General features: G+C 37.9%; 3 protein-coding genes across 3 annotated transcripts in view; all 3 read left to right on the forward strand.

The window, feature by feature from the left end:
• The window catches only part of tmprss2 (transmembrane serine protease 2), a 253,688-nt gene that overhangs the window by 168,678 nt on the left and 57,704 nt on the right, over positions 1 to 27,306 (forward strand). The window lies entirely within an intron of this gene.
• On the forward strand, positions 12,496 to 19,652 carry LOC310997315 (matrix metalloproteinase-18; the record flags this gene model as incomplete). The annotated part of the gene is made up of 10 exons (XM_083986991.1): positions 12,496 to 12,639; positions 14,390 to 14,646; positions 15,620 to 15,768; positions 15,868 to 15,993; positions 16,137 to 16,298; positions 17,259 to 17,388; positions 17,506 to 17,642; positions 17,785 to 17,944; positions 18,786 to 18,886; positions 19,519 to 19,652. 10 exons carry the CDS (start codon positions 12,496 to 12,498, stop codon positions 19,650 to 19,652), a joined length of 1,500 nt encoding a protein of 499 aa, XP_083843117.1.
• Positions 22,094 to 26,199, forward strand: mmp13a (matrix metallopeptidase 13a; the record flags this gene model as incomplete). The annotated part of the gene is made up of 10 exons (XM_083986993.1): positions 22,094 to 22,192; positions 22,377 to 22,618; positions 23,912 to 24,060; positions 24,232 to 24,360; positions 24,438 to 24,599; positions 24,703 to 24,835; positions 24,952 to 25,085; positions 25,182 to 25,341; positions 25,459 to 25,562; positions 26,090 to 26,199. The coding sequence occupies 10 exons, from the start codon at positions 22,094 to 22,096 to the stop codon at positions 26,197 to 26,199; spliced, it is 1,422 nt and encodes a 473-aa protein (XP_083843119.1).

Consider the following 27,306-nt stretch of genomic DNA (forward strand, 5'->3'; position numbering starts at 1 on the left):
AGATGTGAGCTACCACATCAGCACAAGCTTTGTTAGATGTCAATTCTTTCCTGTACATTAGTTACTGCAACAAATTGGCAACTTTTGATTCTATGAGTGTCTATATGATGTGCTGTACTTTGTTTCTTATTTTTCAAAAGCTGAGATTTTATTTTATTTTATTTTTTTGCCAACGTGTAGATTATTATTCCTCCTGCCCTGATCCCGTGCATGGGAAAGTGGACATGTCCTCTATACACTGAACACGCAAAAGTTCACTCAGCTGCTGCTTTTGGAACGTTTTATTCTCCTGAAAGGACTTTATGATCCTTTACAAGTGTAGCGCAAAGGTTATTGTGATCCGTACTGTTCCCATTTCCATCAGTGAGAGACACTTGCAGCTTGTGTGTATGTGTGTGTATGTGTGTGTATGTGTGTGTATGTGTGTGTGTCCTGTATCTCTGGGAAGCACTCTCTCATTTCCATGTTTGTTTGGCATGGTGCTGTTTACATGCTATAAAAACCCAGATTTTCTGTGTCCTGAGATTTCAATACATAATGACAGGAGTGAGATTCCTGCTGTTTGACACTTTTTTTTTGTTGGTCTGAGGACTCTGATGCCCCATTAATGAGCCAGAATGCTTGAGCTGGAGACAAATACGCTATCATCAGTTTGAAGCCTGATAATTAAACTCGCTGCACTCAAGAGAAATGACTAACAAAGAATGAGCAAACGTGTCGTGTACTACTGCATTATCAGTCTGAGTCCTTCTAACGAGGAAATGAAGGAAGCCCACGGAAACGATGACGACTACCCGGGACGGTTTAATAATAAGCCGCCGTTAACCTTGGATCCACGGGGCCGTCGGACAACAAGTGAAGAAAGCACAAAGTGGTACACTGAACTGAATCATGTTCTACAAATGAATGTCACTGAAAAGCATGGGTTGATGTACTGTCACAACTAAGCATGAGCAGATGTGTTTGGCTCACTCCGACTGTGTTATCGCCGTCATTGTTTGACAATCCTACCTTACATTTGAGGATTTCAGTTGTGAAATCTTCTTTGCTGTACAGAGAAAGAAAGAGTTTGTGCCAATATTGTGTTTTGTTTAAATAAAACTGCAATTTACCTCAGTCCAACTCCTTTTCAGACAGTGTTTCTCTCTGTGGTCAAAGCTACAGTTGTTTAACTTCATGCTTGTCACTCCTCATTCATCTTTACTTGGAAAGCTCCATTGTTAACACCACTACCATAGAAACACAATATTGTACAAAAAGAGGAAATTAATTGACCAGAACTGACATTCAGTCAGACAACTTCACTTCTTCTTCTTTTTAAAGCAACATGTTATAATTTAAAGTGCCCCTGTACAACACAGCCACATTTGTCAGTTCATTTGTCTTGTAGAGCAGTGGTTCTCAACTGGTGGGTCGGGACCCAAAAGTGGGTCGCGGACCCGTTCTGGATGGCTCGCGGACAGCTGGTCAAAAAAGTAAATAATATTTAATGCACATCTGATGTTGGACATGTCTTTTATTTTGAAAAATAACTTATATTGAAAGGCACACGAGACACGTGAACACATGCAGTTGTAATGGTCCTCCTCAGTTTCTTATTATTTGCTCCATTTGCTCTGAATGCAAAGATATCAGTTTCTTATTAATGTGGCCTGAATGCAGTGAATCTTGTTTTGTTTTGTGGGTCTTTATTTTGCGCAATTTGATATTTATTCACTTTTGTGAACATGCTCTGAATGCAGAGATGCATTAGAAGTCAAATATATCGTTTTGTTGGTCTCCATTTTGTGCAGTTTGATATTATTTTATTCACTTCCGTACATGCAGTTGTCATGGTCCTCCTCAGTTGTGCTCTGAAATGCACTTTGCTCAATAAAAAGCAAAATGAGTTTTTAAAATCTTGGTTTGAATTCTATAAAAGTGGTCATTAAGTGACTTAATGACCATGGGAAAATGTGGGTCCCAGAGTGAGACTAGTTGAGAACCCCTGTTGTAGAGCACCAATACATGGAGGCAGGACTTGTTGCTGTCAGTCCAATCAGCTTCTTCTGGTTTGTATTCCATCAGTGTTGGAGGTTTTTAGCATGAGCTGAATCAACAACAGAGATGCCACTGCCTTTCCAAAATGGACATCATCAAAATAAACATGTGAAAACACTGAATTAATATCTTTTTTTAGACACAGGATGTAACAGAAAAGACTGGAAGCTGAGTTGCTGCTGACATTATGCTGAGCTGGTGTCTCAGAAAACCACAGTATTTATCCATATGCATGTGATGTCACTGACAGACTTGGGAAATGCTGGAAATACTAAGTGTGGTTATTTTAAGACGTGACACTGTGGTGGTGACGTTACTCATCGTACCTTTAACATATCACTCACACAGGCACTGTACGCTTCAGATTTCAGAATGTTTTTTTTCTGCAAAACACAAAACTGTTTGTCTTGAAGCACCGTAGTGCTGAATCTTTGTTTGGACTTGTGCTCAACACAAACATACGCGTGCATTTACAGATGGTGAGCCTCCCTCTGCGCCTTCTGTGCGGCATACCAGAACAGCACATGAATATATATAAACAGAAAAACATGACAACAAGTCAGACTTTGACATGCAAGTCAAAATTTGCGGATTGGGGAGAAGAGAGCTGAATCTTTAATTTGACTTGCAACACGTTTGAAGCAGGTTTGATACAAATAAAGGACATGAAACAGCATAAATACAGTGTGGCTGAAGGAAAACACTCTGAATGCTGTTCACTGATAAAGGTTTAAAATGAACAATGATGGCCTGGTGAAAACACAGTTCAGTTGCCACAAAGACACATGTAAGACCTCTTTTTCTGTTGCTGGACTGTGACAGCCGCTCTGCTTGGTTGCCTGCTGCGGCCGTGCTGTCGTCACGGCTACAGACCAAACTGAAGACACTAATAAACAACATGGGACACACCTACAGTAGGGCCCGGCAACATGAGCAACTTATAGCCATAAAGATCTGTACCAGAGTGGCTGTGTGTGAAAAGGACATGGGAAGAAATAGATAACAAAAATACATTTCAGCAGCTTTGACACACAACTACACAACTAACACATGCATGAAACTTCATTATTCACACTTTACCCAGCAGCTCCAGGATTTGGCTTTTGCCGGTTTATGTTTATGTTTCTTTGCACGATTATAAAAGCAACAATAAAATTGAAAAAAAAAAAAAAAAAAGACATATGCGGGTGAGGTAGAAACCCACTATGGGCTTATATTTAAACCTCACCTATAAAAGCAATTACACAAATAACAAAGCAAAAAAAACAAAAGAAACATTACATAGTATATCTTGGATAGCATTATAAACAAAATAGAATGAACTAAAAGAGAAAAAAAATAATTTTAAATAAATATAAAAGAAGAAAAAAAATATACATACACATGTACATGTACACCAATAATAATAATAGGAACAAATGAACCAAAAAACAAAACAGATTACAAGGTATTACAAAAAGTCAGTATCATATGCAACAATGTTTTGTGATCAGAGCATTTTTTAGTCTTGATTTGAATCTGGGTAAAGGCAGAGAATTAGTAAATAAATGTATATTTTTGTTCCATAACTGGGCTCCACGGTATCTTATTGAAAACTGTCCACAAGATGTACTGTATGATACAAAGGTCGATATAGGTTATTGATTTGTCTAGTAGGATGTTGATTAACCTGAGAAGTAGCCTACAAATGAAAAATGTTGTGCGGCTGGCTTGGCGTGCTGCACCGAGCCCGTCGTCCACCTTGACTTTAGTTTGGTGCACGCTGGCCATGGACAACAGCGGTGAGCCGTGGTGGTGTGTTTGATTTGTTCAGGCAGTTTCTCACTATGTGGTGCCATGTTGCTTCAGCTCAAAGCTGAGAAAGCTGCTTCTTCACAGCCTCTCTCGTAACCTCGGTCATGTAACCAGACCAAAATAGAGATCCCAGGTGGGATCACTGTTGTTGGTCTTAGACTTCGGGGCTCATGTTTTTCTGTGTTGTCCATCCCACCCGTCTGTTTGTAATGATACATGACATCAAATACCCACACTGGAACATGAAATACTTGAAGAACATGTTGTGCAAAGTATAATGTTTCCTGGGATTTAAAAGCCAGTTAATGTGTGAGAGACTGTAATACTGTACATAGTTGTTGCAAAACATGACTTCACTGAATTAGAGTTACAGATGAATAAATTAACTTTGTCCAAATGTATGAACACTGAAAAAACTCAAAATATTACCAAGAATATTTGTCTTATTTCTAATCAAAATGTAATTTCTAGTCAAAACAAATCTCATTATACTTAAAATAAGACTCTTCACGTGAAAAGTAGCTTGTTTTTTATACACTTTTTACTTCTTTCAAGCATATTTAGCATCAAGTTAAGTAGAAAAAATCTGATAGTGGATCAGGTTTTTCTTTTATATAATTTTTCTACTTATGTCAAGTGAAAATTAGTTTGAATCTAAAAACAAGTTAATTTTTAGGTGATGAGTCTTATTTTGAGTGGAAAGAGTTTAGTTTTGACTAGAAATGAGACATTTTGACAAGAAATACGACAAATATTCTTGGAAAGATTTTGAGTTTTTGCAGTGAAGTTGCACCACTTTTTCAATCTCAGCCTCTGCGGACACTTTAGCATGCTGTAACAGCAATCCAAGGAAAGTTGATCAAATAGTTTATAAAAGTCAGTACACTTCCAAAAGAAGAACAAGAATACATAGTTTATAATCCTGAAGATTTTCTGTATCTTAAGTGTTAAAAAGACATAAATAAATTATGTAGACACCGGCCGGGATAATAAACACTGTTTCTTTGATATCTGAGGATGGTGAACAAAAACAAACAAACAAACAAAAAAAAACTAACACTACACTTGTAGTTTTATTATTCCTTTGCCTCCAGGTACTTTCCCCCGAGACAGTACCATGTTTCATTCATTACTTTATAATTTATCTGTCTGATTTACCCTTTTTTTTTTCAGGAGTCAAATGGCACATGAACAATCTTTAATATCTTTGATGTTTCAGATACAACCACTAGGTGGCAGAAATTTCCAGCTTTCTGTATTTCTGACAATGCATTCAACATGCCCTGACCTATTTTAAAATGTTAAAGCCTAGTGGATTTGTGGTGTTGAATGAAGGGCTTTTATTTTATTTCAATAATTATTTTGCTTTTGTGAATCTGTGGTAATGTAATCATAACAAACAGCCTGGAGCAACTAACATACTGGAAGATGTACAACACTATTTCTATATACACAGACATGTGTATGTGTATGGCCTCCCTAACCCATCTGTGCTGTATTATTGCCAAAGACATGACATATTCCCACCCACACACTCACTCACTCACTCACACACTCACACACTCACTCTGATATCCTTGTAACAATTGTTAAATCCCACTGTTACTTACAACTGTACATAACATATAATGGATGTTATTGCTTCTTTGGCCTTCCTTTCATTCCATGTATTTACAGGGTACAGGCTGTTCCAATGATGTCAACTGTAGCTTGAAGTGATAATAATCACACGTTTCGCCCAGAGGAACAACGTTTTGTTGAACCTTTGGTCAAGTGCCAGTTTTTATTGTATTGTCAAATAAAAGAAAACGTGTCTTGCTCAGGCAGCTACATGCAAGAAATGAATGTAATTTAAGTTGTACACACAGTAACCTGCAGTCTCAGCAGCCACAGGGATTGTAGTATGTGACTCACAAATTGTTTATCCACAGTTTTTCATTATTGCTGATGTTACGTTACGTTGTCGGGGGTTTGAATTGACTCATACTACTGGAGGGTGTGGCTGTCGTTTACTGGCAGTGTCACAAACGTGGCTCACTACACTACAGACACTGGCACGGTTCCATCTCTCCTCTCTGATTCGTGTGCACAAGGATTGTTTTCCTGAGTCAACGTAACACTTCAACACAACATGATTGTGCAACCCACTCACCAAACAGTGCAACACACTCTGCTTGCAGCACTCAGATGAAGAGTTGTGTTAATCCTCTAATAATCATTAATACTACTACTACACTTTCTGCTCAAAGAAGGGTTGTTTGAGTAGACATGAGGCTGGGCTTTTGTTTTTAGCATATAATAAATAGAAGGATTCATTTGAACATCTCATATCAAATCTGATACAACATATATAACATACTAGTGCCATAAATACATACATGATTATCACTATCAGAGTACAGTTCACTTTAAAGCACTACTTCTCATCTTCATCTTGCTTTCAAAACACTTCAAAATCTTTCAATCTCTAACTGTTGAATATGTTTCACACTAGCCGTTTAATGTTCGGGAAATTGTGACTGTTTCTTTACAGATTTATTTACATAAAGCACACAAAAGCAATGATCTATTTCTATTCCGAGAATAAAGATAAATTAAATCGTACAACTTTCTGATCTGTCAGGAAAATATGAATCACTATTTTGGTAAACAAAACATTTGATATGTTTTTAATTAATGTTTTTTTCTTTCTTTTTCCTCTTTCCTGAAAACCAGACCAGTTTATTTAGTCAGTGGCTTGTGAGTCAGTGTGTAGTAGATCATTGACGCTAAGCTATTGCAAACTGTTGTTTCTTTGCAAGCGATACTGTGAATTTTTTGTCAAATATAATGTATTGTATTTTGTATTTATTTATTTGCACCATAATAAAAGACAATTACAAAAAACAGAAATGAAACAATAATAGTAAGTGAAAGAAAAGAAAGCAATAAAAGTGCCATTTTATAGCACACACTCAAAGAAGTCAGAAATAAAAACATGGGTATGTATAAATATAAAATAATTGTATTTGACTGAGTGAGTGTATGAGCATGTAAAGAGATAATGATCCAATGACAAATATACTGGAAAAGAAACTATATAATATTTGGGTCATCCAGCGAAACTGTTTGGTTTAATGACAGAGTCAAGAAGTGTCTCGAAGCTGTTTTCTCATTCATTCAGAATCATAGGAAAATGAATGACGTGTTCTTGCCAAAATTCCCAACTGTTCAGATACAGCTATTTAATCATGTGCAACAACATGTCAAAAACATGTTCAAGTCTTGTTACAGTACTTCCTGGAAAATTAACTTATAAATCATCACCTTGTTCGCTTTAAATGTCAAAACATCTGTGTTTTAAACCTGTAGCATTCCACATAATACTTTGATCATGCCACATCTGTTACTGGCCTATAGCCTGGCAGCGTCTGCCACTAATGCATGTTCAGTAGATATGTTGATGGAACTAGAAACCTTGTAAGCTACTGGCAGTGTTGGGCAAGCTACTTGGAAAATGTAGTGAGCTAAGCTACAAGTTACTCTACATGAAATGAAGCTTCACACCAGAGAAATGTAGCAAGCTACGCCACAATAAAATGACAAAAGTAGCTTAGCTACATCAAAGCTATTTTATTTTAATTTTAATTTTTTTTTTTTTTTACATCAAACCAACTTCATTCCAAGTCATTGCTCTCTAGTGATCAAAAAACTTTAAGACAAACCGATCTGCAAAAAATGTTCATTTTAATAATTTAGGCTATTTTTAAAAAAAAAACTGCAAAAATAATATTTGAGAACAGCTTCTCCTCTTGTCATTTGTCCCACCTCTTCCTGCCTAAATGCCCTTCTACACACACACACACACACACACACACACACACACACACACACACACACACACCGTCTGATGTTTTCTGACTGAATTGTGAGCTTAGCTGACGATTGTTGTGTTAACTTTGGGAAAATACCTTAATGTGAATGTGTGTCCTCTATTATAATACACACAAAGGCAGTAGTAGTAAAGAGTATAGAGTTAATTTCAAGTTATTCAACTTCTACTTGAAAACTGCTGGGTACAGCTGACAACAAAATGGATCAATCCCAGTTGTAGCATCAAATCATCTCCTCTACACCCACTCAATCAAAACCTATTACTCCATAAAAGAGCAGTAGCAGTACAATAAATGAGCTGATCAAATTGAATATTGGAACACTACTTTGTCTAATCTTAGGTAATGAAACTCCAGTGTATTATTTGGTTGCACTAGTCTCCACAGTCACAGTCTTTTTATATCTCTCAGTGAAGTGCAAGAAACACTACATAGCCCTCTGGTTGTCATACATAAACACTGTTACGTAAAGGAAGCGGATGCTGTATGTTACACAACATAAGCACTGCCACTGTTATGTCCTTATGTACACAAACACATCCTTTCACTGTCAAGTCATCTTCAACAGGATTTTTGGTATTTGGTATGCAATTAAAACAGCTGTCATTCAATAGCCCTGATAATGTCACTTTGCTGTACACACATCAATCAGGCTTTGCAGGAATTACACAAACACAAACACAAACACAAACACAAACACAAACACACACACGTAGCCTACTGTTGATCAGTGAATTTAGCCAAGTATGAAAAGTGCTCTGGTTTAAACCTGTCTGTTTCTTTTCAAGAACAACACCTGCATCTCGTTCCTGCAACACCTTAGAAAATGTGTTGAGAATAGGAGGAAAAAAACACTTTAACGTGTTGCCCAATCCCTAGAAATCCCCTTCTTCCCTCCTCAGCTGGCCGCCACATGAAGCTCTATTTGCATTTCCAGTTTAAAACACTCACATAAGAGGATACATACTATACACATTGGTCAGTGTGTGTGGTTTTTTGATTTATTAATTCTTCCATACAGTATGTTGACAGAAGGACTGAGTGGAAAATTAGAAACATGAACCCTGGTGTGTGTAAGTGCAATAAAAGTATCACATATCATGACTAGAGAACTTTAAATCATCGCCCACACACTGCAAAAAACGAGTTCTTTATTCATATAATACTGCAGGTTGTAAACACTCCCTGAAGGGACAGCGAAATGACTGCGAGTCATTTTCCAGACCAGTGTAACAGCGTCTTAATGAGTGTCATTAAGGGGGTTTTCCCCACAGCAGCCACTTCCTTTGACTCAAGATTAGTTGTGTCTACTACTTACTGTAGATAGCCTGCAGTCATCAATGGTGTATAGTCCTGCTTCAGGTGTGTATACCAGTTGTAAAGTAGGTTTTTATCTGCCCGGTGGCTCGTCACTGCAGAAATGACTCATGCTGGGTATGCCCGACATTGCTGAAGAGGCTGAGTGAGAAATAAGAGCACTTACTGAAAAGTCTATTAGCTCTGCCGTCACATGCTGAGACACTTGGCCTATAGTTTTTTTGTTTTTTTTATGTTACTGTGCATTTTGAGTTGGAATCGTTATGCAAAGTGCATAACGATTCCAACTGCACTGCAGAGTCCTGCTTTAATTGTTTCGTTTTTAAAGTAACCACAGTGAATATGCCGTTATAGCTCCCGTCTGCTCAGATGCAGGTTCTTAAGGGACTTGGGATTTCACTGCACAATCCTGTGGTGATGATCAACTTCCTAGCTTACTTTTAATTTAATGGTATTAAATAATTTAATATTGCCCATTTTAATGCTTAATTGTTTTAATGTTTTTAATGTTCAATGTTTAATGTTGTTTCTTAGATATCTCCTGTGCTGCTTTTTCCTATTGTTCCTTGTACAGTGTCTTTGAGTTACTTGAAAAGTGCTTCTTATTTATTACCTGTGGTAGATACCTATATCTGTTTTAGGAAATGTAAAAAATAATATTATAATAAATGAATTTCTTCCTTTGAATATTTACATCCAGTTATTTAAATGTTGATATGTAGAAGGTATAATGTTTATCGTGATCACCATCTTCATTTGTGATGTTAGCATGGTAACAGTTGCTAAAGCATTTAAAGTGTAACAGGCTTAGTGGCATAAATTTAGCAGGAGTTTGGTTCTCTGGAAGGCTTCTTTTTCTCTACAAAGAAAACACGTCATCTTTTTTTAGTCAGGGTTTTCCCCCAAAGGTTTTCATGTTTGCCATCCTGTCTTCAGCCACAAGGGGGTGAAGTACACCACGACCCCAGGATGAATCTGAGTGACAGCCATCATGTTGTGACATGAACGCTACATGTTCAGGAGATCGAGGCCCTTTGCTGATGAAGTGTTGCCTGTAGGATCAGATTAAGATAACCCTCACTAGTTAGTGTGATGATTCATAGCAGAATTATTTCATTTGAAAGGTATTAATAATTAATATTGTGAAAAATGTTGCCATATTCCCTATGAAAAGAAAGAACATTGAAAAAGTCACCAGAGATCCCCACCAACGATTATAATAAAGAATGTAATGATGATGATGATGGTGATGATGTAGGGATTTATACAGAAGTAAGTAATTTATTACAACTGTACTGCTCTGAAATATCTGTTATTGTGATCCAGAGAAAAGCTTTTGGAGTGTCAGTATTTTTATATCTTCTAAAATTTTAAATCTTAAAGGGATAGTTCACCCAAAATTCAAATTTCATTCTCATTATCTACTCACCCTCATGTCGACTAAGGGCTGGGAGAAGTTTCAGAGTCCTCCGTGCCTTCTCTGAGTTACATCTTTGTGTCAATTATCAGTTACGATGAGACAAAAATACATTTAAAGCCCCTGTACAGACTTTTCATTTAGTGTTGATTTTGGCGGCCCCTGTGGATGAAAGCGGTGGTGTTTTGCCGGAATGAAGACATTTGCATTTCCCACCGTCATGAAGACGTTTGTCTGGCCGGCGCGTGTAGATTTGTTTTGGAAACGTTGGAAAGAAGATGGGACTTGCTTCTTCTTTTTTTAGCAACGTAATGTATCTATTCGTATGTTCTGTATAGTGTTGTATCACATGTGTGTAACTGCCTGTCTGTATACTGTCTGAAGCATAAAGCTCTGTTTCAAACTCATCAATCACACTTGACAAATACTTCTACAGTCCAAACCACACAAGTCCTTATTACTTTATCATATTTATACAACAGTAACTTTATCATTATTATACTTGAGAATCATTTGGCAGGATTTCTTCATGCAAACAAAGAATGCAGCACGATAGGCATTTGTTCTCCCTCCAGTAAAAGCAAAGACTATAATTAAATTACATGTGTAGACTATAATCCAGTGTCTCTATAGGCTGAGACACAGGATGTCATAACAGTTCTAATATGCAAATCTGCTCCATCATCGATTAAGCTGCTGCTGTACCACTATAAATCAAAAGATACTATAACTCATGGTGATATTATTAATTTATTCATTTTATTCAACAGCCAAACACAGTTATGGCATTCATTCTGGAAATCCAACACTCCTTATGGTTAAAGTCTGGAGACTGTGCTGGTCTGACATCATGTGAAGCTTCTGTTTCTTGTTTGTTGTGGATTGTTATCTTGTGCTACTGATGATGAGTGACAGATTAAAGGAAGAACCTGAATAATGAGTGGACGTGAGAACAGGATGATATTGCCAAGTAACATCCTTAGGGCACAAGGAGTCTCTCCGGATTTAAACACCAATGAGAAATTTTGGACCAACATGTAGAGTGCACTGCAAAAACTCAAAATCTTACCAAGAATATTTGTCTTATTTCTAGTCAAAATGTCATTTCTAGTCAAAACAAATCTCATTATACTTAAAATAAGACTCATCACATTAAAAAGTAGCTTGTTTTTAGACACGATTTACTTCTTTCAAGCATATTTTCATTTGAAATAAGTAGAAAAATCTGACAGTGGAGCAAGTTTTTCTTCCTTATTACAAGCACAAAAAACTTGCTTTCACTGGCAGATTTTTCTACTTATTTCAAGTGAAAATTAGTTCGAAACAAGTGAAAATGATCTAAAAACAAGTTCATTTTTAGGTGATGAGTCTTATTTTAAGTGAAAAGAGTTTAGTTTCGACTAGAAATTAGACATTTTGACAAGAAATAAGACAAATATTCTTGGAAAGATTTTGAGTTTTTGCAGTGTGCTCTTCAACACCATCAGCAAAACAATGGATGGGGGGAATATGCCCTGATGAAAGCCTATTATGAGCCCAAAAAAAGGTGAGGTTTTTAATGTTCATCATGAACTAGCTGTAAAATAAAGGCTTTTTATGTGAAGAGCTGCCTTGGACCTTGTTTTGTTCTAGTTTTATCACAATCTTGACACAAGAGCAGCTTCCTGGATGCTATCACTGCAACCCACATGAGTGCTCCATCTGCTGTTTTTATTGCTGCTGCTGTGTGTTTTGTTTATTTTAGCTGTTATAACGTGGGAATATGTTGATGTCCCCCTGCAGTTCCTATGAACACTAACTTTGGTGATAGTTTAACGTAGAATTTGAAGGTTAAAAAGTCAGATTTTCCTGCGAGTCTGACGTCACTTGGAAGGGACACAAAACAGAGACCCTTGTACACCGAGGCGGCGAGGCCCCCCGTCACGCTGTTCTTGTTGGGACAGGAGCCGCCACATATAATTAACAGGTGGTCCTCACCACCGCTTTGCACACAGCCCTGTGGTTCTGCAGATGTACATATATCTGAGACAGTCTGGGAATGCCAGCGTGAGGAACATGATGAAGATGCTCTGGCTCATTCGTTTGACTCTTCTGGTGCCTGGCCAGAATCTCGTGATGAGCTTTCCACTCCAAAACCCAGAGCAGCAGCACACACAACCAACTGCTGGTTCTTCTGAAGCTGACCAGGAGTTTGCAGAGGTATTTATCCTTTTTATTCAGAGCATAATGATTTCAAAAGGTTCAAAACACAACCTGTTTGTATTATTCTTTTCTTTTCTTTTCTTTTTTACTTTATTTACTCAGTGTAACGGACAGGAGTGACTTGACTAAATTAAAACATAAAGGACCAACACATGACACTAATCAAGACATACTGTATCATAAGCTAAACAAAATTAACAAATTTGACAAGACATAACACTCAGGACAAATTGACAGCCAAAACATATTTTAGGCTTTTTTAAACAGGCACACATTTTTGTCTTGAGGTGTAATTGATTCTCTTTTAAAAATAGTTTTTTTTTCTTATGATAGTCATAGTATTTCCACCATGGCAGATAATAAAGATTTATTGTATTGTATTGTAGTATCCTGTTACTCCTAATACCTTTTCCACCACTGCTTTACAAGCAGTTCTGTTCAAGTTGAATGTTTTGGATTTAATGAGGCCTGTTTTTCTGTGAACACACTCACTGTTTTTCAGCGCACAGGTTCAGATTAGCTACCGTACCTGTTGGATATTTCTGCCCCTGGTAAATCTAAACTGGAGTAAAATGAGATGCAGTAATAATGATATGAGGTCTCACTTGGCTCCACGCTCCGTCTGACTCACTTCTCAACAAGGCAGTGACTGTCTTCAAAGCAGCAGCACTGTCCTGTGGTAACAGACACATAGATAACAGCTGACAGAGTAATGATCGGCTGCAGCCACGCAGAGTCAGACTGAAATTTAACTTTTATCAAGTAAAATAAATTTCATGATTGTCAGTGGATGTAATGACACTGATAACGAAATTACCAGATGTATATTTTCTAAAAAGAAATAAAATAATACAGTATGATGATGCTATCTCTATTAACTGAGATCACACATTTGAATTTTTCATATTTTCTCTGTTCATTCAAATTTTAATAATATTTTCCGTAAATTGTGTGAGTATAAGCCAGTATTCAAATCCAATATGTTATGAATGAGTGAGTGTATGTTAGGAGTTGAAAGTTAATGCTTGTCCTTTTTTCCTTGATCAGAAATCCATCTCATTTACTCAGATAAAGCTTATTTTAAATTTCATATTTATTTTTAAAGGGGTTTGTATTTCAGAAATATATAAAATAAATCTTAAATATATCATATAGGCTTCAATATGAGCCTATAAGTGCTGCCTTTGTAATAATTAAGTTATTATTTGTTGGCCCAGAAGTAGTCAAATCGAATTTATCACATTCTCTGTACACATACTGGATTTAGCCTTACACTGAAAGATTTGTCAGTAGGCAGTTACTGTACTGGGGTCCTTAGATTGATGATTAATAATGAAAAAATAAAAAATATCATTTTTTTTATTTACAAAATCATTCTCACACTGTCACAACTCAGCCGACATACTGTAGATGTTAACACAGCAAAGAAACATCTGGCCATGAAATGATTGTGCAAATGTTTGCAGAGCTGCAGGCTACAGACTCTGGAGACCTTGTGTGTGTGTTATGGGCACCTACATGGTTATTTTCAAACAGCGTACTGTTATTAAAGGTTTAAGAAAATGTTTGGAATGTTTAAAGATTGTTGTCATTTCATGAACAATTGCATGTTATTCCTCAACTAATGTGACACTAAGAGAATCTATCCTCTACAAATTGTCTCAATCTGGTCGTGTCAGCTACTGGAATTTTTTTTCTCCCAGTGCAAGCAAACAATTTTGAAAGTTAACTCAATTATCATCTTCAGGAATATCTACAACACTTCTACAGCTACCACTCCAAGTCGGAGAGGCAGAAGAGAAGTGCAGACGCAGCCGAGGATGCCGACTGGAGGACTGACCTGTGTGACAAACTGCAAGGCATGCAGCGCTTCTTTGGTTTACCGCCAAGTGGAGAACTGACCAAAGAGACTCTGGCAGTGATGAAGAAACCGCGATGTGGTTTGTCAGATGTGGAGCAATTTGAAGATAAAATTCGCTGGAAGACAAAAACCCTCAGCTACAGGTTAGAGATAAGCACAGCTGCTGATGAGATTTCCCACGAAAAAGCAACAACACATACTGTATCAGAGTGCAATAATGAGTAAGGCTGCAGTGTCCTGAGATAAATGCATCAGCAAGTTTTTATTTGGCTTTTGTCCCATTTCTGATGTTTGTCTGGTAGCTAACATATTTTAGTTTTGTGGAACCAGCTAACATTTAAAAATTAACACCTAATGGAAGAAACTGATGGAAATGTATTTATTTCAGGTATAGGACCAAGTGTCAAACCAAGTGAAGACCTGCACCTAATTTCATAGACAACCATTAAATTAAATTATAGTCCATGATCTTGAGTCAATAGGGTTTATCCTCTGGGTACCAGGAATAAAATACATAAAGTAGAGCAATAAAAACTGACTTCCTGGCTTCCTTTTTTAAGTTTTTTTTTAGTTAGTTGTGTTAGTTGTCAGGTGTTACTTACCTGTCACGAAGAAATGGAGCTACTCTCAATGCATTGTCATGGCATTTTCAAATCTCAGAGACCCACCATAGTTACATTAAGAGCACTGCCACATCAGTTGGCTAAAACGCATAGTAAAATAGTCTCTGTCCCTCAGCCAGTTGTAGTACACAAGGATTCAAGGACTTTATTTGTCATTCTGTCACATGGTAGGCGACATGGCAGGACAGAAATTTAGAAAATACCCAGCAGCAACAATGCAGTATAAGGTAACAGTAGTAGTAGTCAAGGCCTGGATTGTTTTCCCAGTTTGACCATGTACTCTCCACCACTAAAATCCTACTAATTTCAAAAGGGCTTGATTACAATTGATTTCTTGTACTTTTTGTTCTTCTGGTATCTCTCCATTTTGTCGAAGCAGTGTTATTATCATCATGTTGTGGAACATTCCTCCATAATGTTGCCAGCAGGTTTCTTTTTTATTCCTACCTCTGTTTCTGCCTTTAACTAGTACCATTTTATATTCCTTTCTCAGGGTAGCTGGCTCCAACCTCCCCAAATCAGCCGCCAAGGTTCACAGAGTCATCAGGGCAGCGTGGAAACTCTGGTCCAGCGTCGCAGCCATGAAATTCCGCAAGCGGAGCAGGAAAGAGGCGGACATTGTCATCTCCTTTCACATCGGTGGTGAGGTCTAGAGAGGTCTCTTCAATCACAAATCCTGACACAAACACATGGCATGAAAAACACACTGAATGAAAAGGTTAATTGCACTGTTTGTTACAGACCATAAGGATGGAGCCCCGTTTGATGGCAAAGGGGGAATCTTGGCTCATGCCTTTCTGCCTGGGTCTGGTATTGGTGGAGATGTGCACTTTGATGCTGATGAAGACTGGAGCTTTAATACTACTGGTACTAGAACTTTTTTTAAAAGAAGAAATAAAACTCCTACATCAGCAGCACAGATTCTTACACTATATTTACATGTACGTTAATTGTGTTGCACACCTGTCTTTACCATGAATCCCTTCCCATGGCCTGTGTTTCTGCTCAAGGTTTCAACCTCTTTGCTGTGGCAGCCCATGAGTTTGGCCATGCAATAGGCCTGCCCCACTCATCTGACCCGGGAGCCGTCATGTACCCCGTGTACAACTTTGCTCCCAATTATGAGCTGCAGCTCTCCTTCCGCGATGTCAAAGACGTACAACATCTGTATGGTGAGTTGAGCTGCAATCAAAAGATGGAGAATTATTTCACCACTGGGGTTCAGAAATGTTGCAAAACAGACAAACATAAGTGAGAGCTGCACCGTACGCTGTGACTACACTGTAAGGCAGACTGTAGCTATACTTAAGTTTAATTCACATTTGAGTGCAGACATATATTGGATAGATTTTGCATGTAAAATATTGAAACATCAGTTTAGTAACACATACAGTAATATACTTAAGTAATTACACAGTCATTTGTTGCGGGTATTGTACCAGCTCAAAACCGCCTATGTTTCATCACAATAGTGATGAAATGTCCAGAGAACGTGAAGTCATTATATAAAGTGACAGCATCAGAGATATGTGGAAATCTATATTCCCATATGAGTTACAGAATTGCGGTATAGGCTATTGGACATTTGTTTTTGTTTGTTATGTTTTTCTTTAGTCCTTTTAGCTACAACTTGCATTTGTGTAGGCTATTAGAAAAATACATGCCAGCAAGTCAGCTTCACGATGAAATTAATGCTCATCACATCAACTTACACGTAGCTAATAGCAGATGAATAGCCTAGCTGATAAAGGCAGCTCATTTGGAAAAATGAAATCTGTTGGTAGCTACAATATATACACAATTGTCCATCATTCATAAATATAACACATTCATTAAACACGTTCTTAAAGTGATACTTAGTAAAAAGTATTTGTCAGGCAGCTTTGATTGGCTTTGAGAAAATGAAACAACTTTAAAGGTAGAGTCTGGAGGTTTTTGCTCCATGCAGCACGAGTAGGAGGGCTGCTACTGTACGGGGACAGGAGGCGTGCACAGTTGAGCCCGAGAGGAGGGCCCCAGTTTGAATGTTTTGTTTACAAACTGCAACAAACCTCCAGACTCTACCTTTAACAAAATGACAGGGTCTTGTTGTTTCTGTGAAAAGACACTTTTCTTTCATGACTTGCCTGCAGGTACCAGTCCCAGATTTGCTTCGCTATTTTCCAAAAAGCCTCCTCCAAGAACCCCTGACAAATGTGATCCAGATTTGTCATTTGACGCTGTAACAGAATTACAACAGGAAGTCCTGTTTTTCAAAGACAGGTATGTAAACTGTCCCAGTATGAAGGAGGACAGACTTGATTCTCATGTCCTTAGTGCAATGATATGAGAACAAACAGTAATTAGAATTATGTGTGAGATCATTTTCTGCCTTTTCAGATTCTTGTGGCGGAAGCATCCTCAGTTTGAAGAGACAGGACTTACTCTGATCAGCAGTCTGTGGCCAGACAATGTACCTGCCACCTTGGATGCTGCCTATCAGAATGTGGAGGGAAATCTACTTGTGTTTTTCAAAGGTAAAATAATAAAACATCCCTAAAAACCATAGTGAGTTGCACTAGAATGGAATTCCTAATGAATAAGCATGTAGCCTATAGCTGACTTGGTACTGAGTGTGAAATATCTAAATGTGTGACAGTAGTGTTTTGTGTCCTACAGGCCATCGGTACTGGATGCTGAGGCAGCTAACACTCCAGGAAGGTTATCCCAGAAACATCTCAGATTTGGGTTTCCCCTCCAGAATAAAATCTGTAGATGCTGCTCTTCATTTCAGAGCTGAGCGCTACACTGTGTTCTTCACTGGCCACGAGTGTTGGAAGTATGTGAAATCCCACATAGTTTTCCACAGCTGGTTGCTCCTTAAAGGGATAGTTCACCCAAAATTTAAATTCCCTTATGTCGACAAAGGGCCAACTGTCTTCGTAACAAAAAGACACACCAAAAAACATCCAAATACCTCCATGCTGCTCGTATGTAATGTCCGTCTTTTATTGAAGCCCCGAAATGCAAAATTGTCCCGAAAAAAATTAAATAAGTCTATATTTCAAGCTTGTTTTGTAGCAGAAGCTTCTCGAAGCTCCTCTTCCCGGTTCGTCAAATTTGGACGAACTGGGAAGAGGAGCTTCTGCTACAAAACGAGCTTGAAATATAGACTTATTTAATTTTGTCGGGACAATTTCGCATTTCGGGGCTTCAATACAAGACGGGCATTACATACGAGCTGCAGCATGGAGGTATTTGGATGTTTTTTGGTGTGTCTTTTTGTTACAAAGACAGTTGTTATCCATTTGCAACCGTTATATGGACATGCACTGCTTCGCCGAGACCCCCTGTAACTCAGAGAAGCCACAGATAACTTTGAAACTTCTCCTAGCCCTTAGTCGACATGAGGGTGAGTAGATAATGAGTGAAATTTGATAAGCTTTGTGTATTTTTATATACAACTTCTTTAATAGTTATTTAGTCAGTAGCAGACTGTAATACTAACAAACTACAATGAAGTACAGATGCAGGTCACCAGTATCCTGCAAATGTGTACGCAGAGCAATTAGTGGTCAGTCAGCACTGTGATTTACAAGAGCTACATGTCTGGGGGGAGTAATGTCACAGGAAGATAGAGACAGATCTCACACTGTTTCCTTTTTTTCCCTTATATGTAGATACAATGATCAGGAGCAAAAGATGGAGGGATCACCAGCACTCATAGAGACGCTGTGGCCTGGGATTCCAACTCCCATTGATGCAGCTGTCTTCTATACAGGTAGCCTAGTTAAATATAGCCTACCATCTTTTTCTGCATTCAGTTTTTTTTTTAAGTAGCAAAAAAGGTGGTTTGGCACTTTTAATAAATGAAATATGGAACAAAAAGTAGGTAATAGCCTAAAAAGGAGTTTCTGCACTGCAAAAACTCAAAATTTTCCAAGAATATTTATCTTATTTCTTGTCAAAATGTCTCATTTCTAGTCGAAACTAATCTCTTTCCACTTAAAATAAGACTCATCACCTAAAAATGTTCTTGTTTTTAGATCATTTTCACTTGTTTCAAACAAATTTTCAATTGAAATAAGTAGAAAAATCTGCCAGTGAAAGCAAGGTTTTTGTGTTTGCTTCACTATGAGATGTTTCTACTTATTTCAAGTGAAAATATGCTTGAAAGAAGTACAAAGTGTCTAAATACAAGCTGCTTTTAATGTGATGAGTCTTATTTTAAGTATAATGAGATTTGTTTTGATTAGAAATTACATTTTGACTAGAAATAAGACAAATATTCTTGGTAAGATATTTGAGTTTTTGCAGTGTATGCGGTGGAGCAATGATGTTTTAAAAATGGTAGTATACAGCATTACATATTTTGATTAATATGTTATTATGTTGGATCTTGATGCCCCTCAGGATTTGTGCACTTCTTCAAGGGAAATATCCACTACAAATACGATTCCAACACCAAACGCGTGGTCTCGACCAGTCCTGCTAACGACGTGCTGGACTGCAGGAAGGATGACAATGAAACACTGACAGAGAGATGATGAAGACATTTGGAAGATGATGATGTTGTCATAGTTGTAATGGATGATGTTGGTGCTGTGCATCTGCTTGGCGTCATGTGCATACAGTACAGTCATAACCTAATATTCTTACTTACTGATAAATAATAGGGAAGTGGTTGAAAGTATTACATTATACTGTGCAATGTTGTAATGATGACACATGTACCTTGTATCAAAGTACAGTTTTTTGTGTTTGGTTTAAAACCTTTAAAATGTTTTATGGTTTTGTATAATACACTGTGCTGCTATGTTTTCTTGAATGCTACAAAGATACTCTTTTTTCACCATGAAAAATGTGTTGCTGCATTTTCAATCACAACACATTCATTCTGTGTGAATGTCTCCAGACAGAGTGTTGCTTATTTACATTACACACACACACAAGTTCCTCCCACTCATAAAGAATGGATGGAATATTACAACCCCACCTGCAGTTGATTAAACTTTTTTATTAATTTTTTATAATCAAACCATTGGGAGTTACAGCGAAAAAGATGAGAAAGCCGTGATTAACCGTGATGTGTGAATGTTCCCATTTATAGTTTTTTGAGACTAAAATATGGGAACCACAGTCACCCCGAGAGAGAGAGACGCCCCATAATCCAGGCAGGTTGACCCCATCCGGCCTTACATGTCCCCACCCTAACTCTGGCATAAAACCATACAAAGAAAGTAGAAAAGTAAAACAAACAAACAAACCAAAAAATTACGGGGAAATGTCCATGGCATGATGTTGTGTCCGATTTAAAGTTGAGATGTTGCTCTATAGCTATTGAAACGCTGTCCTGTAAGGGAGCTGAGCCAGTGAATTATTTTACATTTATAGTTTTGGGTAACACTTTACAATAAGGGTCCCTTAATTAACGCTAGTTAGTACATTATTAAGCATTAATTAACTGTTTACAGATATATTAGCAATCATTACTATGTATTACTAAACATTAGGAAACACATTAATTAATGTAGCCTATTAGTAAGCAGTTAATTTATGTTTACTACTCAAAGTTAGTTCATCAATTATTAAGCATAATAATGTAATTAGTTATCATTATGTATGCATTACTCAGCATTAATTATACATTAGTTAATATATTAATGCTTAATAATGTGCAGGGCCGTTGCTAGGAATTCTGGGCCCCCTGAAAGAATACTAAAGTGGGCCCCTGCCCCCTGACTTTTCCACTTTTTTTCTTAGACTACGTACGTATTATAATTTTTTATTTAGCCTACTTTGTTTTGATGCTAATGCAGCATTACTATGAGTATTAGTCAGGGTCTAAGCAGAATAATTCTGTCATATAAAGATTAGACTACTGGGGGGTTTTGTGGGCCCCACTGGGCGCTGGGCCCCTAGAATTATCATCACCTTCCTCCCCTATACAACGGCCCAGATAATGTGCTAACTAACGTTAATAAAGGGACCCTTATTGTAAAGTGTTACCCAGTTTTGTAAGATTATCTTCTTGGTGTTAGAGAAATAAGGAATAGGTTTTTGAATTTGAATGGGAAAGCTGCTCATGTGGCAAGGCAAGGCAGCGCAAATTTATTGGTAGTGACGGTTTTTATAAACAGTTTGTCTTACAGTAAAAGGCTTTACACAGTATTATGGCAACATCCGCACATCGACTGAAGAAAAATTCCTAAGAAACACTTTTAACAGGGAAAACAAATTAGAGAACCCACAGGGAGAGAAACAAAGGAGGGGATCCCTCAACCAGGACGGGCAGACATGCAACAGTTGTTGTGTACAAACAAGAAAAGAGTTTACAACACGGAATATGGGAAACACATGGAAATGCTTAACAAGAGCTAATGAAGGCCACTTCCGATGGGCATGAAAGGCAGGGAGGGGTTGGTGGTTATGGTGGTGTCTCTAAACACAGAGAGTGATGGAGACACATGGATTCTGCAGCCTATAGGACCATGCTATGCTGACTAGAGGAGGTGAACTGGTTGACGTAATCACATAATTACCATGGTATAATCTGCATCATTACAGTGACGGTGATTAACTTTTACGCTGGAAAATCATTGGAGAGGTTTTCCACAGAAAGAGTTTGTGGCATTTCTACATCAAATGGTAACATAAATAAAAGTTTACAGTGACTGTGATATCCGTAACTGTCTGAGATCATCATTGCAGATTGTCAGTCTACCAGTGGATTAAGTGTAATTGAATGGAAAATTTCCCACATTGAAAGCAAATGGGAGAATCATCTGTTACAGTGACGCAAAGGTGCAATGCCATCACGCTTACAGAGAGTTTGATTTTTCTTCAGAAAAGCAATGTTTGATTTCCTTTATTATCCAGAAGGTATTTCTCAATTCCCTGACTCAAGGAGCTGGTTACTCATCATGTCCAGTCTCCAGCTTATATAGCAGCTCTGCAGCACAGGCAAGTCACATTCAACGAAAGAAACATGAAGACTTTCAACCTGATCCTACTACTAAGCCTGGCAGTCGCAGTTTACTGCATGCCTCGACCACAGGCCGCTCCGCAAGATGAGAGTTTTGCAGAGGTTTGTTTGCTTCACTTATGAATGCATTTATTTTCTTTTGCATCAAAGTTGTTAGAGGTCTCTGAATATTTAATTATTACAGACACAAAATAGCTCAGCTGCTTATTCTCTGTTGTGAAGAAGCAGGCCTCTTATTCCAAGGGCAGCAGCAGCGTGTAGTATCTAACTTTGTTTTCTTTTGCAGAACTACCTGAAGAAATTCTACAACCTAAAAGAGAAGACTGGTCCAAGGGTCAGACGGGAGATCAACCCGATGAACGAGAAGCTGAGTGAGATGCAGAGATTCTTCGGTCTCCAGATCACGGGGACGCTGGACGCTGACACCATGGCTGTAATGAAGAAACCTCGCTGTGGCGTACCAGATACCAAGATTGGAGGTTATTCCACATCTGGATACAAGTGGCAGAAAAACAGCCTCACCTACAGGTGAGTGACCAGAATAATGTGTTTCAGGATACAACTTCAGACAAAGCAAGTCATTCATTCCTTCATTCATAACCTTTATTTGAACTCGGAGATATATTGAGGAGCAACCTCATTTACAATATAGCCGAGATGAAACATAGAACATATAAAGACAGAAGACAAAACAATTGAGACATACATAAATATTCAGACATAACAAACATACATAAGCATAACTTGAATACATAAGTGTAGTTAAAAGCAGGAGCAGTTAGAGGTAAAATATGCTGTAATTATGGATTTAAATTGCCCTATTGATAAAAGTGAGGTAAGTTTCAGATGATTTTGCATAGAGTTCCAGGTTGAAGGTGCAACAGTAAGAAATACTAGTCTTTCCAAGTTCAGTGTTGACAGAGGGAACCTGCAGTGTGAGCCAGTCTTTTGAGCGTGTGCGATGGGGACCTGCATTAAAAGATACTAGCGAGTTAATATAAGATGGTAAAAGACCAGTGAGAGCTTTAAAAATAAATAAAATCCAGTGTCGATCACGCCTATATACAGGGCCGGCCCCTGGCATAAACACTCTATGCGGTTGTTTAGGGCCACAGCCGTTAGGTGGGGGGCCACATGATCAGAAAGGTACCGGGGCTCATTCAAGTCATTTAAACATCCTGAGGTCTCACGCTATGAGCTTTATATGTAATTTGAAGTCAATATTCAGCTTCTTTTATTCCACATTTGAGACATTTGGTGAAAACAGAACGGCAGAATGACAACATTTGTGCTCAAAAAGTAATCTTACAAAATTTCATTTTTTAGACTTGTTTTCTACACTTATCTATTACTGTTCATATCCTATTTCAAGCACCAAAACAGTTCATTCTCATGACTGAAGGAGTGTTTTCACAAGGGATTTGAATTTTTTTCAAAAAGCAGACCTCAAATTTCCAGCATTTGGCCTAAATTATTTCTTTATACAGTGTTCTAAGACAAATTGTCCTCAGTGTGCTTACAGCGGAGGTTCTAATATTTAGACATAAAACACTTGAGTATTGTTACATCTGCAAGTATCTTAAAAAGATAAATTTAAGGAAATATGTAAAAGTCCAGAAAATGGCCTCAAACCTCAGAGGGCATAAATAAACATGTCTGTATTCAGTTTTAACCAGTGATTTGGTGTTTGCGCTTAGAGTGGGCCACAAACAAAAATCTTGTTTAGGGCCACCAAAATGCTAGGGCCGGCCCTGCCTATATATATATACGTATATAAGTATATCCTAGGTACATCTAAATCTTTTTTTCCCTGTCCTACAGGATTGAGAACCACACACCTGACATGTCAGTGGCAGAGGTGGATGACTCTATAGCAAGAGCTCTGCAGGTCTGGGCCAACGTCACTCCTCTGAGGTTCACCAGGATCTACAGTGGCACTGCTGACATCATGATCTCCTTTCCCCGTGGAGGTGAGTTCAAAAGAAAGTTGTCATGTCCTATAATGCATCTTAGCCTTTGGTCTCTGAGTCTTGAATCACATTTGACAAAAAAAAAAAAAAACTTTTCACATTATTTCTGCTTATTCTTTGCATCTGGATTTGATTTTGAACATCTGACATGAACATGCTCTTGCTCAACAGACCATGGAGATAATTCCCCCTTTGACGGCCCTGGTGGTACTCTTGCCCATGCCTTCGTCCCATCTGATGGACTTGGAGGAGACGCCCATTTTGATGATGATGAGACCTTCACCTTCCGCTCACGCATGGGTATGTTCATTATACAGATAGAGTATCATGTCTTTATTTAATTTTCCCCAATTAACTTCAAAAACTTTCTGCTTTAGGCTACATCCTCTTCTTGGTCGCTGCCCATGAGTTCGGCCACTCTCTGGGTTTGTCTCACTCTCAGGATGCCGGTGCTCTCATGTACCCTATGTACTCACATAGAAACCCCGACACCTTTGTTCTGCCCCAGGACGATGTCAAAGGCGTCCAGTCTCTCTACGGTTGGTACTATCTGACTGGAACATCACTGTTTCTCTGCACAAACAATATTTGGTCAAAAAATGAGTCTACCGAGTGAATTTCATGGTGTTATTTATCCTACAGGTCCAAATCCCGATAAGGATCCTCTTGAGCCTCCCGGCCCAACTGCCCCCGCCACCCCTAATGCCTGTGATTCATCCTTGGTATTGGACGCTGTTGCCACCCTCAGAGGAGAGATGGTCTTCTTCAAGGACAGGTATATTGCAGACAATGAATGATCAAATATATGAATGCTGAAGTATATTGTGTGTTTTATTGAGTGTTTTTCTTTGGCCTCTGAATTAATTTATGTTCTCTTATATCTGCTCTCAGCTTCCTCTGGCGTGGCCACCCCCAGAGTGACAAACCTCAGCAAAGTTTCATCACAAACTTCTGGCCCGAGGCACCTGTAAATATTGACGCTGCTTACGAGAGCCGAGAATTAGACAGTATCATGCTCTTTAAAGGTATAGTACTTTTTTTTTTTACTGATATGTTTTTTTTAATTTCTACAACTACCCACTACAACACATCACATCACACGCATGTTGAATTTCTTGCAGGTCGCAAAGTGTGGGCTTTCAGTGGCTACGATCTCCTACCTGGCTATCCTAAGTCAATCTCCAGTCTGGGTCTTCCTGAAACTGTGAAGAAAGTTGATGCTGCTCTCTATAATGCAGAAACTGGCAAGACTCTGTTTTTTGTAGGCGCCAATTACTACAGGTGTGTTTAAATCAAATCATGTGACCAACAAATTTAGATATTATGTTGACTGAGATTTTTTTTCAATTATGTATCATATATCAAATTATTATCTAATTTCTGACCATGTTTTTTCAGTTACGATGAGGTCAAGAAGGCCATGGACCAGGGATTCCCCAAAAGACTGGACGAGACCTTCTCTGGACTGACCAGCAAGGTGACGGCAGCTTTCCAGTATGGAGGTGAGTAACTGTCAAGCTTGCACTGCAAAAACTCAAAATCTTACCAAGAATATTTGTCTTATTTCTAGTCAAAATGTCATTTCTAATCAAAACAAATCTCATTATACTTAAAATAAGACTCATCACATTAAAAAGTAGCTTGTTTTTAGACACGATTTACTTCTTTCAAGCATATTTTCATTTGAAATAAGTAGAAAAATCTGACAGTGGAGCAAGTTTTTCTTACTTATTACAAGCACAAAAAACTTGCTTTCACTGGCAGATTTTTCTACTTATTTCAAGTGAAAATTAGTTCGAAACAAGTGAAAATGATCTAAAAACAAGTTCATTTTTAGGTGATGAGTCTTATTTTAAGTGAAAAGAGTTTAGTTTTGACTAGAAATGAGACATTTTGACAAGAAATAAGACAAATATTCTTGGAAAGATTTTGAGTTTTTTCAGTGTGTCGATTATATGTTCACATTTCTACAGCTTTCACTTCAATAGGAGGTATAGCGCCTAACATCTGTAACATCTGTGTCCTGCAGGTTATGCCTACATCTACAGTGGCTCCTCCATGTTTGAGTACAGCCTGTGGTCTGGGAAGTTGCTCCGTTTGCTGGGGAACGACTACTTCTTGCGCTGCACCCGTTTCTAGGCCACGTCATTGCCTCAGAAGTTTACGTAGCTCCTCTAAATAACAATAAGGACTTGAAAGTTCCATAATATATAATTTAATACTTTATACAGAATTTGCACCTTTACAGAAAACAGCACCTTATCTATTTTCAACTGTTTAAGCTGATTTTAAACTGTTTTTACTGTTTAAGCATTGTTGCTATTTTTGTTGCACCATTATCTGTGAAAAATAATTAATTTAAACATTATTTTAAACATTATTAATTTATTGATACATTTTAATGAACTTTGAACTGTGGAACTTTACTCAATTTTTGTTTTATGAACGTATGCAAATTGTTGACATAAATGTGACGTAAATCTAGATAATGTTTTGTACAAGTTAGCAAATTTGTGCAAGTTTGTTAGTGTGCATTTGAAACCATGTTTTGTTGTTATTTTATATAAGTACTGAAGATCAAAATAACAAAGTGCACTCTGTACTGCTTACTGAATTTCAGCACTGGTCAGTCAAATTGAATAAACTATTCCTCAATGAAAAATACAGAAATGTTGTACGTATATTTTGTCTAGATGGTATTGTTTAACAGTGAGTTTGACTGTTTTGTGGTAATGAGCAGCTTATAAGGGTTAAAAGATGATTACTCTATATTATATTATCAGACCAAACTGACTGACAGGGCCTCATGTGACTTCATTATGTGCACAAATAGAAAACTGTGTCATCTGCAAGGAAATAATGTGGTAAATAATCGTCAATTCGCAACTTTCACAGATGGGAAGGTAGAGCACACAAACCAAAATTGTTGCATAACATTTCCACAGTGTGCACATGTAAAATTATAACCTTGGCACAGAAATAGGTTGTATTTTGTTTACATATTTATCAGTTTTGTCAGAGGCATTGTTGAAGTTTGCCAAAGAAACATAATATAACCACACAGTAGTCCTCGCCAGGCATGGTGAACACTGGCTCAAGCATCTCAAGCAAGATGGCAACGCTTTGCTGCAGGCTGGTAGTAGGTCCTGCTAAACCTTTACGCACAAAACATCCCGTCAATCCTCTGTCTGATAAAGGCAGCAAAAAGAACCGTGGCTGTATATTCCTGCTCTCTGTTCGCTGCTG

The sequence above is a fragment of the Trachurus trachurus genome, assembly GCF_905171665.1.
Source record: "Trachurus trachurus genome assembly, chromosome: 14".
Classification (NCBI taxonomy): Eukaryota; Metazoa; Chordata; class Actinopteri; order Carangiformes; family Carangidae; genus Trachurus; species Trachurus trachurus.